Genomic DNA, 14,236 nt, shown 5'->3' on the forward strand with positions numbered 1-14,236 from the left:
AAGACTAGAAACTTAAAAAAAAAAAAAAAAATCTCTGATGGCAATGCTAAGAATCAATTTCTTATGTCATTAATTTCAAGAGAAATAAGTCTTTAAGACAGTATTCTAAGCAATTCAAAAGTTGAATATATTAAATTGTAACTGAACCAGTACAGAGATCTACTAAGCTTGTCAGCAAGGTGTTGGGGAAAACATTCTATTTCACAGAATCACAGAATTGTAGGGGTTGGAAGGGACCTCTAGAGATCATCGAGACCAACCCCCTGCCAAAGCAGGTTCCCTACACCAGGTCGCACAGGTAGGCGTCCAAGCGAGACTTGAATATCTCCAGAGAAGGAGACTCCACAACCTCCCTGGGCAGCCTGTTCCAGTGCTCCGTCACCTCACCGTGAAGAAGTTCTTACGCACATTCGTGCGAAACTTCCTGTGCTGCAGCTGATGTCCGTTTCCCCTCGTCCTGTCTCCACGTACCACTGAAAAGAGACTGGCCTCACCACTATGGCCGCCACACCTCAGATATTTATAAACCTGGATCAGGTCCCCTCTCAGTCGTCTTTTCTCAAGGCTAAACAGACCCAGTTCACTCAGCCTTTCTTCATAGGGGAGATGCTCCAGGCCCTTCACCATCTTTGTGGCCCTCCGCTGGACTCTTTCCAAGAGATCCCTGTCTTTTTTGTACTGGGGAGCCCAGAACTGGATACAGTACAAAATTTCCATATATGTGATTAAAAAAACAGATTTCCAAAACTAAGCATGGATAAACTGTGGAAACATCTAGATTTCTTTGCACTATCTCCTGTTATACCTGTCAGTGATCTGCATTTATTATAAAAGAACTACTTAAAGGACAATTATCTAACTAGTTTCATATTTCAAGTCTTTGCTGGAGCATCTGTGTTTCGGACATGTACATAAGATGCTGTGTAGCTGCTGTGTAGCCATATGGAGGTTCTTGCACTACTAAAGTGGATGGTCTAGGAAAAACTGCACCAAGGAGGAAGGAAGGGAAGTGGTACCAAATTGCAATGCCTGATAGCAGCTCCAAAGTTGAGGTAAATCTTGATTTAGCCATAGCCTGAGCTAATTAAGAGATTAATTTGGTCTGTAAGCAGAAAAATATCCTCTAAAAGTCCATTTTCATGTCAAGATATTTCTATAAATTAAAAGAAAGAACAGCCTCATAATTCTGGCCTGAACATATGTAATGAGTATTGGTATATACCCAATAGTCTTATTGTCTAATATTAACTGGTTTTTGGGGTGGGTTTTTGTTGTTTTTGTGTTTTTGGTTTTTTTGTTTTGTTTTTTTTTGTCATTACCAAACCTAGCCTTTATTTTATAGAGTTTTGACATAGAAAGTAGTTAGGACTGTAGATAGCACTCTTCCTTACATTGACTGTTGCGCGGGCTGTGAGTCCACCTTGGTCTGCAGCTTGGAGTTCCAGAAAAAGTGATCCAGCCCTTCTTGTTAAAAAAACTGTATAAATCTGCCCTGTATTTTCATTGACATCAAATTCTTCTTGATAATTCAATAAGCTGTACGTCAAAAGTCCATTGCCTCCTGCATCTGGATCTGTGGCCTGGTTTTATAAAATTAAAAAAAAAAAGCAAAGGCAATTTTGAAGCACAGTTTTTGACTTTTGGGCTGTGCTTACCCTTCGATCATAAAATTGCAGTTTCTCTTTGGAAGACTGGATTGTTCAAGGATAGTCACATTTTTTCCCTTTGCACTAACAAAGTGGGGCACAAGTTATCAGAATCAAACCAAGTGTATAAAAGAGGAAATACATTTCCCGGAGAGCCTGAGAAGATGCTACAACTGCAAGAATAAAGGAAGCAGACTACAGGAACTGAGAAACATGAAACTTAGGCAGAAAGATAAAATAATTTCTCCATTTTCCATCTGAGTTTGATAGATAACAAAGCAGTTAACAGCATCAGTGAGAGAATGGTAGCCTGTGCAGTGTGTAATCCTTTAAGCCCCATAGCTCTAGGCAGCAGCATGAGTCAGAACAGACTGCATCTCTCTTCTGAAAGAACCACTGGCAGGACAGGTATGGACTAGTCCCTTAAACACCCCATCCTTCACCTGTATTATGGTCAAAATGAGCAGAATTCGACTTTTGAAAGAAGATTTAACAGCTCCTTTAAATCAATTTGAACAAGTTGAAAAAAAAAATCAACATTTGAAAAGATTTGTGTCCTCCTGAAGAGCACAGAAAGATACTCTACCTGAACTGTAATAACTGGGTACTTGTATGGCACAGAGCTTGGTATCAGAACAGAGTACATGCTATTCAGAAATGTTGGCTTTTCATTTACATCCTGCACTGCGATTGTCAGCATCACCACATTTTGAGCAAACAGACCTGTTAAGCAAACACAGGTTATCTCTGGTATTACAGAAACATGAAATTTGGAAAAGACCTACAAGATCATCCAGTCCAACCATCCACCTATCACCAATAGTTCTCACTAAAAGACTGTACTGGGTAAGGGACCTAAAGCAAAAAGGCTGTCCAAAAAGCTCTTTTTAGGGCTTTTTTGAATCCAGCAAAAGCACTGTGCCAGTGCCGGGGGGCTGGCAGCTTCTGGTACTGCTCAGACTTGTGTCTGCAACAACAGCAACATCAACAAAGCACAACTTATAAAGAGGCTGGGCAAGGCTGTAGCTTTGCAGTGGTATCTATGCTGTACATGGGGAAGAGGGAAAAGTAAGGGAATGTAGCAGGGAAATGTGAAGAGGAGCTATTTCACTTCTTCTGGGGCTGTGGTAAGAACAGGCAGTGAGAAGCCTGTTTCTCGATCAACCTCGAGATCACTTGGCTGTACCTGACCAATAATCCAATGCTCAGGTATTAAGTTCTTTTCTGAGGCTGCTGCTGTTACTGTGCAGAAGGTCTGCATTGACCTTCCTGACATTCCACTTTTTGTTTTCCTTGCCAGACTTCTCAGATTAAGAAGAATCTCAATTCCCATCACTGGTTGCAAATATAGAAGACAAAAAAAAGTGTCCTGTGTTCATTGCTCTTATTCAAGTTGAAAAGTCCTTTGAAGGAAAGTTACCTGAAGACTGGACTTGTGCAGCAGATGAAACATTTTCATTTGCTTCTACTAAAATCACATACTGAGAAGCTTCCTCATAGTTCAAATTAATTGCTGTATTCAGCTGACCACTCTTTGGATCCAATCTAAAATGACCTGAAAGTAAAAGCACGCACTTTCGTTGTTATATCACCTATAGCTCTCCTACCTTTTGTATCTCATTTTCTCCTAGGATGCTTCTATGAGCCCTCTGCTCTTAAAAATGTGAAATTCATCTCTACACTGTCTGAAAAGCAGAGGCACTATAGCTGAGGTCTTATTCCTGACACGCACCTTTAGAAACATGTAAAGGAGCAACTAACTAATTTTGGAAAACAAAATTGCAGTCTCTTGGTACATGTGATTTCCAAGTTCCTTCTTAGCTTTTACTTATTCCTATTTGTGTGCACAAATGGAGTTACCTCACGGCTGCTAAATCTGAAGGTTAATTGCCCTCACAAAGGTGCAAGTACAAAGAAATGATAGACTGAAAGTGATTGGCAGGGAGGGAGCTACCTGCTAATGAGGACTTCAGTTTTGTTTCCTTAGCCTACAGTTTTTTGTATCTTACTACCACAGGGACCCATTTATTGGTAGGTAATAAACACCTTTTTAGCCAAAGGTTACCAAACTGTTAGACTGAAGAGACCTAAAAGAAGTTCAGTGCATATTTATTCATATATTAAAAGAAATGACAATTTTTTATCTCTGATCTCCATCTTCTCAATTAAATACAGCAGCATCTGCCATACAAAAGACAGGTTAGTCTGTAAACTTTTAAGTCAGAAATGAAATAGCACTCACCTTTTTCATTGCCAGATACAATTGTGTAAACAATTGATTTTCCTGAAGTTTCGGCCACAGCAAAAGTGTAAATTGAATGATCCACTCCTGTGTTTTCCACAACTGAAATGCTAGCATAAAAAATAAATAAATGATAAATTAATGTTAAACTTTCCAGCAGCAGTTGCACTGACAGGCTTTGAAAATCCTTAATAGCAAGGTCTTCATGAATAATCCTATCTTGGGCCCTTTTAGCTATTTGCTAGAGATCAGTGGCCTTCAGAGATCAGTCTAAGCCCTACTTTTTTAGCCAGAAATTTGCTTACCCTTGAGTAAAGCCTAAGGAAAATGGTTTTACTAGCATGCAAGAGGAAAAGGACTTTGGCTTGTATAAGCTGCATGGTAAAGAAATGAAATGTGATGCCTTGCATCATGCTCCCAGAACTACCAACATACATAGCAGGACTTCCTGGACTTTTAATATTATTTAAAAAAAAAAAGGAAGAAGGAGAAGAAGAAATAAAGGCCTGTCTAGTAGTGAGAGGGATACGCTAGAGTAGTTGTCTTCAACTTTCAACTTTTTTTACTGTGTGTTCAATTACCTGGTGAATATGTGCTAGTTATAAAACTCACCTAATTTTGTTCTCAATAAAATGAGGAACAAATGGACGGTTATCAGTCACATTAAGAGTAATCACAGCAGTGCCATTTAAAGATGGAGAACCTTTGTCCTTTGCCATCACTGTTAAATGAATCTCTTCAAATCTAGACAGGTTTCCAGTTGTTATTATTTTCCCCTCACTCTCATCTTCTATCAAGAAGAATACACTGAAGTTTAGATCTGGGATAATGTAGTATTCAATAAGGCCATTTTGCCCCTGCAATGAAAGGAACACAATTTTATGTCACTAAAGCTTGCAGGACCGTGTTATTTCAGAGATTCTAGTCCCTTATCACAGGCTCCCTGAAATCTCAATATTTCCTTGCCTAAGCTGATAGACTTTCAGAGGCATTTTAATCATATAGCAATAATCAGGACTAATAGATAATTCACAGTTAAGTTGTAACACAAGAGCAGCTGCAGCCGATGGACAGAGTCATCAGCATCACGCCGTTTCCTCCCCTCTATTGCCTTTGATGCTTCAAAAGCTATATATAAATAAAAATGCTACCTCAATAGTTTTGTAATCGAAATTCATAACTTAGAACATCTAAGTTAGATTTTAAGTAGAGGAGGATATTGATAAGTGAAGATTTTTTTCCTTCTAGATTCCCTGTGTGACTTGGGACAATGCACTTCAGATTCCCTGTCTGTCAAAGTGTGTTCATTTTCCTCTGGTGCCATAAAGCTTTGTTCACACTGTCAGATGTATTGAGAACTGTATTTACATATTACCAAAAAAATAAAAGTAGTAAGAATGAATTTGTGGGAGAAAAATTTCTCTATCAATAGTAAAGAAAACTACATGCATTGTGAGTACATTTTAAAGGGTAGGACACACTGAAACAAGAGATGTTACAAGGTCTTAATGGCTCTAGACAATTTATTTGGAAAATGGAAACTTGCAGTTTCAATGTTAGGACGGGTGTTAATAGAAACACAAAATGGAAGAAAATACAGAAGCAGTTTGCCAGTTATACAACAAAAGTGTGGGAAAAGGTCTCTAAAAGAAAAAAAATATTAAATTTGTAGTGAGGGGACACCCAAGAGTCCCCTGAAGGAGCAGTGTCAACAAGAATAAACTAAGGTCCCACAGATCCTTCTGGCACCTTTAGGAGAGTTGCAGCCTCCTTGCTGCTGTGTGTGTAAGCCCTATTCCTGCCTGCCTACATCCACACGAGAGCTGGACTTAATGTAGCTCTGTGCACTTTGTTTTCCTCAGTCAAACCTTAAGCTTTACTCTGTATTTCTTCCATAGCTCCCCAGAACTAGGATCAAATCCTGGCACATGCATCTACTGTCACTATGTAATCTGTAGAATTACTAGAGCCAAAGCCTTCATTGCTGGGCCATGCCCCAGAATTCTGAAAGGATGCAGAGCGGATCACCAGACACATCTGAAAATGAGAATTTCATTAGGTCTCAGTGCAGGGTTCTCAGTATGGCAACTTTCATAAGCATTTTCATTTTTTATATAAAATAATACCAAATAGCAAAAAGGGTCTTTTGATTATTGCAGCAAATATATTACAACTACAGATATTTTTAACCAAAATGACGCATGAAATATTAGGAATGTAGCTGGTATTTGTGTTCTGCTGTCACTTCTAGATGTTTTGTCTTTTAAGTGACATAATTAATATTGATGTCATGGTGATCTAACTGACTGATTTATCTCCTGTTACCTGGATACAACCCTGGTGGATACAGTAGATGCAGTACTGGCAAAGTCAGTCAGTCAAACAAAATTACTTTAAACAATGGAGACAAAGAGAATGAGCTAGAGTACCACTCTTCAGAGGCATTTGATGAGCATACATTTATATTTTCAAGTCAGATCCATGTTGTTTAGTTTTCAGAGAATCCTCCATTACAGAAATTCAGATAATTTCACACTGATTAAATTGCTTATGCTCTTGTGTACTTTTGAAAGACTAGTACAACTCCACATAATAAGGGGGAAAGCTGGGGCAAATAAAGCTGAAGAAATATGCCCAAAAATAGGGAGCACGTCGTTGTCAGAGCAGAAATAGCAAAATCCTAACTTCCAATTCCCAACACTGGTAGTAAATTACGATTCGCTTTCTGCTACAGTTGGTATTTCATGCCTAAAGAACAAAGAAAAGTATATTCAGGCTGCAACTTAAAGCAGTGTCAAAATCAAACATGAGTAGTTACCTGATCTTTGTCAGTAGCATGCACAGTTATGACATGAGCACCTACTGGATTAATCATGTTTATAGAAGCGGAATAGGAATTCTGAACAAATACTGGAGCATTATCATTCACATCAATCACTAGAACAGTGACATTAGTAGTTGCCTAGAAAACAAAATAGTTTAGAGAATCTTAGAATATTTAGAATGTTTTATTTAGCAATATTTTATTACTTGCTTATGTAACAAAAATTATAAATAAGATTTTAAGAATGCTGTAGTAGAAGAACAGGTAATGTTTAATTTTGTCAGCTTCAAATCAGAGATCATAACAAGATTTTAATACAAAAGATATAGGAATTCATACTTGCATTAGGATTCTACTTTTTGGAAGCTTTCAGAATGAGTAAGAATAGGATACGTATAGGAGGTTCTGTGTCCTACTGTTGCGGCTGATAATGGAAATACAGATTTTGTAGTTCTGTTGATTGTGTAATAACTTTTCAAACAAGAGAAAGAGAGCAGAATTGGAACAATCTACTGAAAATTGCTTTTCCTGCCATGAAAAATTAACACAGTACTTCTAGTTCTAACTAAAAGCAACAGGCAAGAATTCCTCTTCCCAGCACAGGTTACTCAGCAAACAATTTAGGGTCAAATTCTACCCTGCCTGATTATAAATTATTTCAATTATTTCATTTCTTCAGAATGGATATTGGTGGCAAAAATCTGACCCTAAACATGACTGGGTGACTAATATATTTTGCACAATAAATGTCTCTGATAAATGTTCCTCCCACTATTTCAAATCTCCTCTGACTGGAAGTGTCACAGTTCGTTACAGCAATATTTTTACCTGATAGAAAGGGGCAGATTTATTGTTGACTGCATTCACTGTAAGGGTATACTTATTCACATTTTCATAGTCTGGAGAGTTCTTTATCATAATGTTCCCAAGTATTGCATCTATTTCAAATATTTCTCCACCACCACCTGAGATACAATCAAAGCAATGTTATTAATGAATATATCTTAGAAATGTAGCATTTAAAATGGTAGTTTATTATACATTTACTTGTGTCTTGAGCTCATGAAAACTATTCTGTAGATGATGTACCAGAAAAACATAAAAGATTGATTGGAATTTGAACGGTGAGCCAACAGAATGGGTTAATGAGTTCTGCAGATACATCCACCTCAATCATAAAGTAATAGCTTTTGAGGCATGCAAATGATGATGGGCTACAATGGAGTCATGGAGTACATCTCTAGAAAGACACTCCTCTAAGCCTGCATATCTCTTTGAGACTAGTGGAGGTCAGAGGTGTTCCCAGGCTCTTTTGCAGTCCTCTGACCTGTGTGTTAAGTCTCATTTGCCTGTTGCAATAGCCATCAGTACTGTAACAAAGCAGTGCACCTACCTGCTAAATTCTATAAGAAGAGATGTCACTGAATTTATTCAGGCTCTAAGGAAGGTGGACTAAGTAGCACATAGGTGTAAAGAGAAATCAAATTGTCACTGCCAAAAGATGTGGCAGTGATTTTTACTGGCTACTCTTGTCCAAAACTGCTTCAAAGTTTGTATGCATATTGGAAATAAAAGATCCTAAAAACTATATCCACACTACTCTTGATGGTACAAACAACAACAGAAACTTATAGTGCCCGCAGGCACTATATCACCATCTTTGTCACATTAAATGTAGTGGCAAAAGAGGTTCTCTTCTCAACCTTGATCCCAGCAGCTACCATAGTTAAATGTGATAGGAAGCACAAACCAGAGCTCTCTGCTGCTGCAGTTCACAATCTGGCACACTAATTTAAAATGAAATTAGAGGCAATATACATTAATAGCTTGTGCAGAAATCTAAGGTATCAGAGGAGGTGCTGCTTGTTGTGCTACTTCTATTGCAGAGGTAAAGGAGTCCAGCACAAGGGTGAAGAAGACAGCTCTCCAACAGTCCATGGTTGTATATCTGTTCCCGACACACTTGTGATGCATCTAGTAGCTGCAAAATGATCACAGTCAACAAGCTAAAGAGAGGCTTAATTTAATAGCAGTTAGAACAATTGTAGTTTCTGCAAAGAAAGCTATTCAATATATTGAAAGCTATGTGGGCATAAATTATTAAAATAGTAAAGCTGGTGAAAGTGAACCTTCTTTGTTTACGTAGAGAAGAGTTAGGAGCTAACACGTATAAGGCTATATATGCTGTTAGCAGTGTACACAACAACATGACAGTTCTTCCAGTGTAGCAAGAGAACCCCTAGTTACCTGTAAGGCTATAAAGAACAAAAGCATTGTCTCCTGTGTCTCTGTCTGTTGCTGTGACTTTTCCAACTATGAATTCCACATCCACATTTTCGTTTACACTGAATGGAGTCACTGGATTAAACACAGGTGGCCAGTCGTTAACATCAGTGATCTTTACGACAACTGTGCAGTAACCCCTTTTCTTCTCAGGGATTCCATCATCTTCAGCATATATTACAACCTATAAGTAACATGATTATTGGAAATGAAACCATATAAATGGATACTTGTATTACGATTAAAAAATCTGGATGAGTTTTAAACTTCAGAGTATTCTTAGAAATGTAAATTTGAATTCTGAAATCACTTCAGAATGGTTACTGAAAACTTCAGGAGTAGCTGATTGACATAAGATGACCTTTTTTATACAACCAAAAAATTCACCATTTTTTTTTTGCTTGAAACAAAATAAAATGACGAAAAATATCTAGCAGTAGCAGCAACAGTAGAGAAGAAGATTAACCATCGTCTTGTCTCCAGCCCCTTTTCAATATCAAGCTAATTAAAAGAAGTCATCAAATACCCAGGGAAAAAATTAAAATGTTCTGAATACAAGCTTTAAGAAAACAAAAGCAAACCTGGTACTCTGTAGGTTCCTCTTCATAATCAAAGGAGACAGTGGAATAAAGAATTCCAGTTGTTTCATCTATCCGGAATTTTGTTCCATCTCCACTGAGAATGCTGTATGTTAGGACACCATTTCTACCTGTATCGTTATCCTGAGCTACCAGGTGGACAATCTGGGTAGCAGGCAAATTCTGTTAATGGAAAACAAATTGAGGCTCTCATAGACTTTGGTTAGCTGCAATTTCTTGAAATATGTCAAAGGGGGGAAACAGACACTGCATATACTGAAGAATAGAACTATTTAATCAGTCCATGTCTTTTCTTCAGAAAAAAATATCACCACCTTTTAAAACCCATCAGATGTTGATCTCAAGCATTTGACTTGCTGTTAAGGAATTACTAATAATTAATAATCTCTACTCCTTTGAAACTACAGAGATGTTCTCAAACTTTGAAGTCATTTTTCTGCCTGAACATTAATTGGCTAATAATTTTATTTTTTTAATAAATGATCTAGTTCTTCCCTTTAAAAAATGTTATTTGCATTAAGATTGGCAGTAAATATCAGCATTTTAGTTTTAGGGCCATTTGAAACTTGATCTAAAGTAATTTGATCCAATTCTGCATCCAACCATTTTTCTCTGTAAATATTTCATATGGAAATCCATTTTTAAGGTTTGGCAATTTGATTCCAACTCTTCTACATTGAAGTAACTGGGAATATTAAAAGTAGGCATAATAATTAAATGTAGATTTAGTTAAACATTAGAAATTGACCAGATTTCAAATGAGTTGTGATTGTTAAGGACAACATTCTGAATCGGCTGGTAATCTCAAAGGTATGTGCTACCTGAAACATAAACCTCATCAGTGTGCTGGATTTTTTGTTTATTTGTTGTTGTTGTTTTAAGTTGGAAGCAGATTAAAGTGCAGAAAGAGTTGAAGAGTGAGATGTAACTTAGATCCTTATGCATAGCTAAATGCCGTGACTTCCACTGCAGACCACTGTAACATAATAGCCACAGACTGACTTGCTTTCTGCCACCACTTAGTGGCGGATCATAGCAGATCTGCTTGCATGAGAGATGTGTGCAAAAATAGAGACTTGTTTCTGTTACTTCCATGCAAGAAGCTCCACAGAATCACACAGAGTTGTATGGATTGGAAGGGACCGCCAGAGATCATCAAGTCCAACCCCCCTACAAAGCAGCTCCCTAAAGCAGGGTGCACAGGTAAGCAACCAGGTGGGTCTTGAAATATCTCCAGAGAAGACGACTCCACAACCTCTCTGGGCAGCCTGTTACAGTGCTCCATCACCCTCACCATGAAGAGGTTCTTTTGCATATTGATGCAGAACTTCCTATGCTCCAGTTTACAGCCATTTCCCCCTGTCCTGTCCCCACAGACCACTGAAAAGAGGTTGGACATATCCCCTTGTCTCTCACACTTGAGATATTTATAAACATTAATAAGATTCCCACTCAGTCTTCTTTTCTCAAGGCTCCCTTACAAAAAGCTAAGAGAGAATCAGATTGTAAATGCAAATGATATATAGAAACGCAAGATAGGAATGGCTGGCGTTTTTTTTCTGCCGTGGAGTCCTTTATTAATAAAACATTCACTTTTTCTTCAGTTTGTCCTCACTTCTAGACCATTCTCTACATATTAGGATTTTCAGGTTGAAATAAACTTTAAAACATCATATGGTAGAACACAAAGCCTGTTAGTTCCATGATGTTTACTTATACACTCAACATAAGAGTTTATTATTTGTTTTCATTACTATTTTGAGGATTCCTTTTTATGATTCAGTTTGGATAATGTTTTCTTACCTCTTCCAGCCGTTGTTCCAGTAGAGAGGATGTGAAAACTGGAGGGAAATCATTTTCATCAACGACTTCCACATACACAGAAACTTCATTGTATATGCTAGCAGTAGATGAATCTGTTGCTCTCACATTGAAAAAGAATGGAAAATCTTCCACTGTTAATTTCTTTCCCGTTCTTATGATACCAGTGGATGGATCGATAATGAAATATCCTATTAAAAACAAGCAAAGAAAAAGAAGTTGCTCTGATTTTGTTAGTTAAAACTGAAGATAGAAAGCCTTCAATGTAAGCTATATGTAATTTATATATCTTATCATAGGTTATGGTATCCTTCCAAGAAAAACAACAACAAAAAAAATTACGCATGAATTTATAAGAATATCAGCTAAATCCAGGTCTATAGTTAACAAAAACTAATAACTAAATAAGTCAGTACGCAAACCAATGAGGAGAAGTTCACTGCACCACTTTCTGTTCAGGTGATCTTCACCTTTCTCTGAAAGATCAGAGATTATTTGTTCTTGCTTCAGCAAGCAGTTATTTTATTCATTATGAATTCCTGTTGTGACTGAAGATGAGGGATTCTGCATTTATTAGAGTCTCTTGACAACTTCTAGGGAACAACAACTTCAAAAACTTTACAGTAAGATAAATGCAAAGTGGCTACATTTGATTTAGCAAAATTAGCTCTATTAGTTTAAGATTAGTTAAAAAACAAAACAAAACATAGCACTAAGTACCAATCCCCTTTATGCTATGGAAGCCTGTTTTACACATTCATACTTAAAAAACGCTGCTGAGTTAGATGAAGTTTATTTGGTTGGTTAGTTGGTTGGCAGGTTTGTGCTCCAGCCAGAAGGCTTTATGCTGATTTAGGTATTCTCTCTCCAGTCACTGTACCTGTATGCCTGATAGGTACCATCTGATCCTCACGTAGCAGTCAAAAAAAGCCCTGTACAGCTAGTGCAGTCAGATCTGCACCATGTGACTGTAAATAATCTGGCAAAAATTCACTTGCCATCCTGAACACTTGCTCCATACTGAATTTATAGATCTGGTTGATATACATTAAATGTTCATGGCTGTAGAACTGAGATAAAAACAAAAAACAACAACCACAAAAAAAAAAAAAATGCAAAATGTGAAGCGTTTTGCAACAGTATTTCTGTTTAAGGCAGAATCACAGAATGGCTTGGGTTGGAAGGGACCTCAAGGATCACCAAGCTCCAACCTCCCCGCCACAGGCAGGGCCATTGACCTCCACATTTAACACTAGACCAGGTTGCCCAGGGCCCCATCCAGTCTGGCCTTGAACACCTCCAAAACGGGGCATCTATAGCCTCTCTTTGCAAGTCTGTTCCAGAACCTCACCACTCTCATAGTAAAGAGCTTCCCCCCAATAGCCAACCTAAATCTTCCCTCCTGCAACTTAAAACCATTTCCCCTTGTCCTGCTGTTATCTATCCTTTCAAAGAGTTGACTCCCATCCTGTTTATAGGTTCCCTGTAGGTACTGGAAGGCTGCAATGAAGTCACCCCTTCTTTTCTCCAAGCTGAACAAGCCCAGCTCCCTCAGCCTGTCTTTGTAGGGGAGGTGCTCCAGCCCTCTAAACACTTTGTGGTCCTCTCCAAGAGCTCCTTGTCTTTCTTGTATTGGGGGCCCCAGACCTGGACACAGTACTGCAGATGGGGCCTCATGAGGGCAGAGTAGAGAGTGACAATCACCTCCCTGTCCCTGCTGGCCACCCCTCTTCTGATGGACCCCAGGATACCGTTTGCTTTCTGAGCTGCAAGAGCACACTGCTGTGCTGCTGGTTTTTCATTCACCAGGACCCCCAGGTCCTTCTCTGCAGTGCTACTCTCAAGGATTTCTCATTCTGGTCTGTATGTATGTATACCTGGGATTCCTCCAGCCCAAGTGCCAAACCTTGCACTTTGCTGTGTTGAACCTCATTAGGTTCACATGGGCCCACCTTTCCAGCCTGTCAAGCTCATAGAAGCCCACCAGATTGGTTAGGCATGTCCTTCCTCTAGTGAAGCCATATTAGCTGTCTCAGATCACACACTCATTCCTCATGTGATCAAGCATGTCATCCAAGAGGATCTGTTCCATGATCTTCCCAGGCACAGAGGTGAAACTCACCAGTCTGTAGTTCCCCGGGTCCTCCTTGCTCCCTTTCTTATAAATGAAAGTGACATGGCCATCCAGTCATCCAGGACCTCACCTGACAGCCATGACTTTTCAAATACTATGGAGAGCAGCTCAGCAACCTCCTCAGCCAGCTCCTTCAGAACCCTGAGATGCACACCATCTGGCCCCATAGACTTGTATGCATTTGGTCTCATGAGGTGGTCTCAGACTTGCTCTGCCCTTATAGTAGGGGGGGAGGGTGGGACTTATTGCCCTGATCCCCATCTAGAGGTTTAGGGATGCAGGGTTCAGGAACACATCTTTTTCCTCGTTATTTTGTGTGAAAAGCTTACCCTTTTCATCTCCAGACACGATGCTGTATATCACAGGGACCTTATACAACACAGTGATCTGTACAACAAACGTATCTGGCAGCGTTTTCTCACTCAGAGGTGCAGGCTGATAGACTGCTTCAGAGAACACTGGGAATGAAATGTTGGTGGGAGCTATAGTTACTGACACCTGCAGGAAAGAAGACATGACCACACACATTACACAACAGAAGTCTGGAACTTTTTCAGTAAGAAAAATCCTAGGATTACTGCATGCTGAGTTTGACATATTAGTACCCGTACATTAGTGAAAAATGTTAAAAAAAAGAAAAAAAAAGGAAATAGCCAGCAATCTCACCAGTTTAGTTTCAGCTCATTT

General features: G+C 38.7%; 2 protein-coding genes across 2 annotated transcripts in view; both read right to left on the bottom strand.

The window, feature by feature from the left end:
- The window catches only part of KIAA1841 (KIAA1841 ortholog), a 13,131-nt gene extending 12,059 nt beyond the window's left edge, over nucleotides 1–1,072 (bottom strand). Inside the window, exon 1 of the mRNA XM_019613467.2 lies at nucleotides 991–1,072. Within this exon, the coding sequence (XP_019469012.1) occupies nucleotides 991–1,072 (82 nt within the window). The remainder of the gene's footprint in view (nucleotides 1–990) is intronic.
- A 244-nt stretch (nucleotides 1,073–1,316) lies between these two features.
- The window catches only part of LOC100539746 (protocadherin Fat 4-like), a 34,032-nt gene continuing 21,112 nt past the window's right edge, over nucleotides 1,317–14,236 (bottom strand). Inside the window, exons 26-36 of the mRNA XM_010706369.3 lie at nucleotides 13,879–14,047; nucleotides 11,398–11,606; nucleotides 9,577–9,756; nucleotides 8,960–9,179; nucleotides 7,541–7,677; nucleotides 6,707–6,850; nucleotides 4,501–4,745; nucleotides 3,889–3,998; nucleotides 3,067–3,201; nucleotides 2,233–2,369; nucleotides 1,317–1,580 (exon numbers count right to left, since the gene is read on the bottom strand). Coding sequence (XP_010704671.1) covers nucleotides 1,332–1,580; nucleotides 2,233–2,369; nucleotides 3,067–3,201; nucleotides 3,889–3,998; nucleotides 4,501–4,745; nucleotides 6,707–6,850; nucleotides 7,541–7,677; nucleotides 8,960–9,179; nucleotides 9,577–9,756; nucleotides 11,398–11,606; nucleotides 13,879–14,047 — 1,935 coding nt within the window. The 3' untranslated portion in view covers nucleotides 1,317–1,331. The remainder of the gene's footprint in view (nucleotides 1,581–2,232; nucleotides 2,370–3,066; nucleotides 3,202–3,888; nucleotides 3,999–4,500; nucleotides 4,746–6,706; nucleotides 6,851–7,540; nucleotides 7,678–8,959; nucleotides 9,180–9,576; nucleotides 9,757–11,397; nucleotides 11,607–13,878; nucleotides 14,048–14,236) is intronic.

Source organism: Meleagris gallopavo, chromosome 2, assembly GCF_000146605.3.
Source record: "Meleagris gallopavo isolate NT-WF06-2002-E0010 breed Aviagen turkey brand Nicholas breeding stock chromosome 2, Turkey_5.1, whole genome shotgun sequence".
NCBI classification, from domain to species: Eukaryota; Metazoa; Chordata; class Aves; order Galliformes; family Phasianidae; genus Meleagris; species Meleagris gallopavo.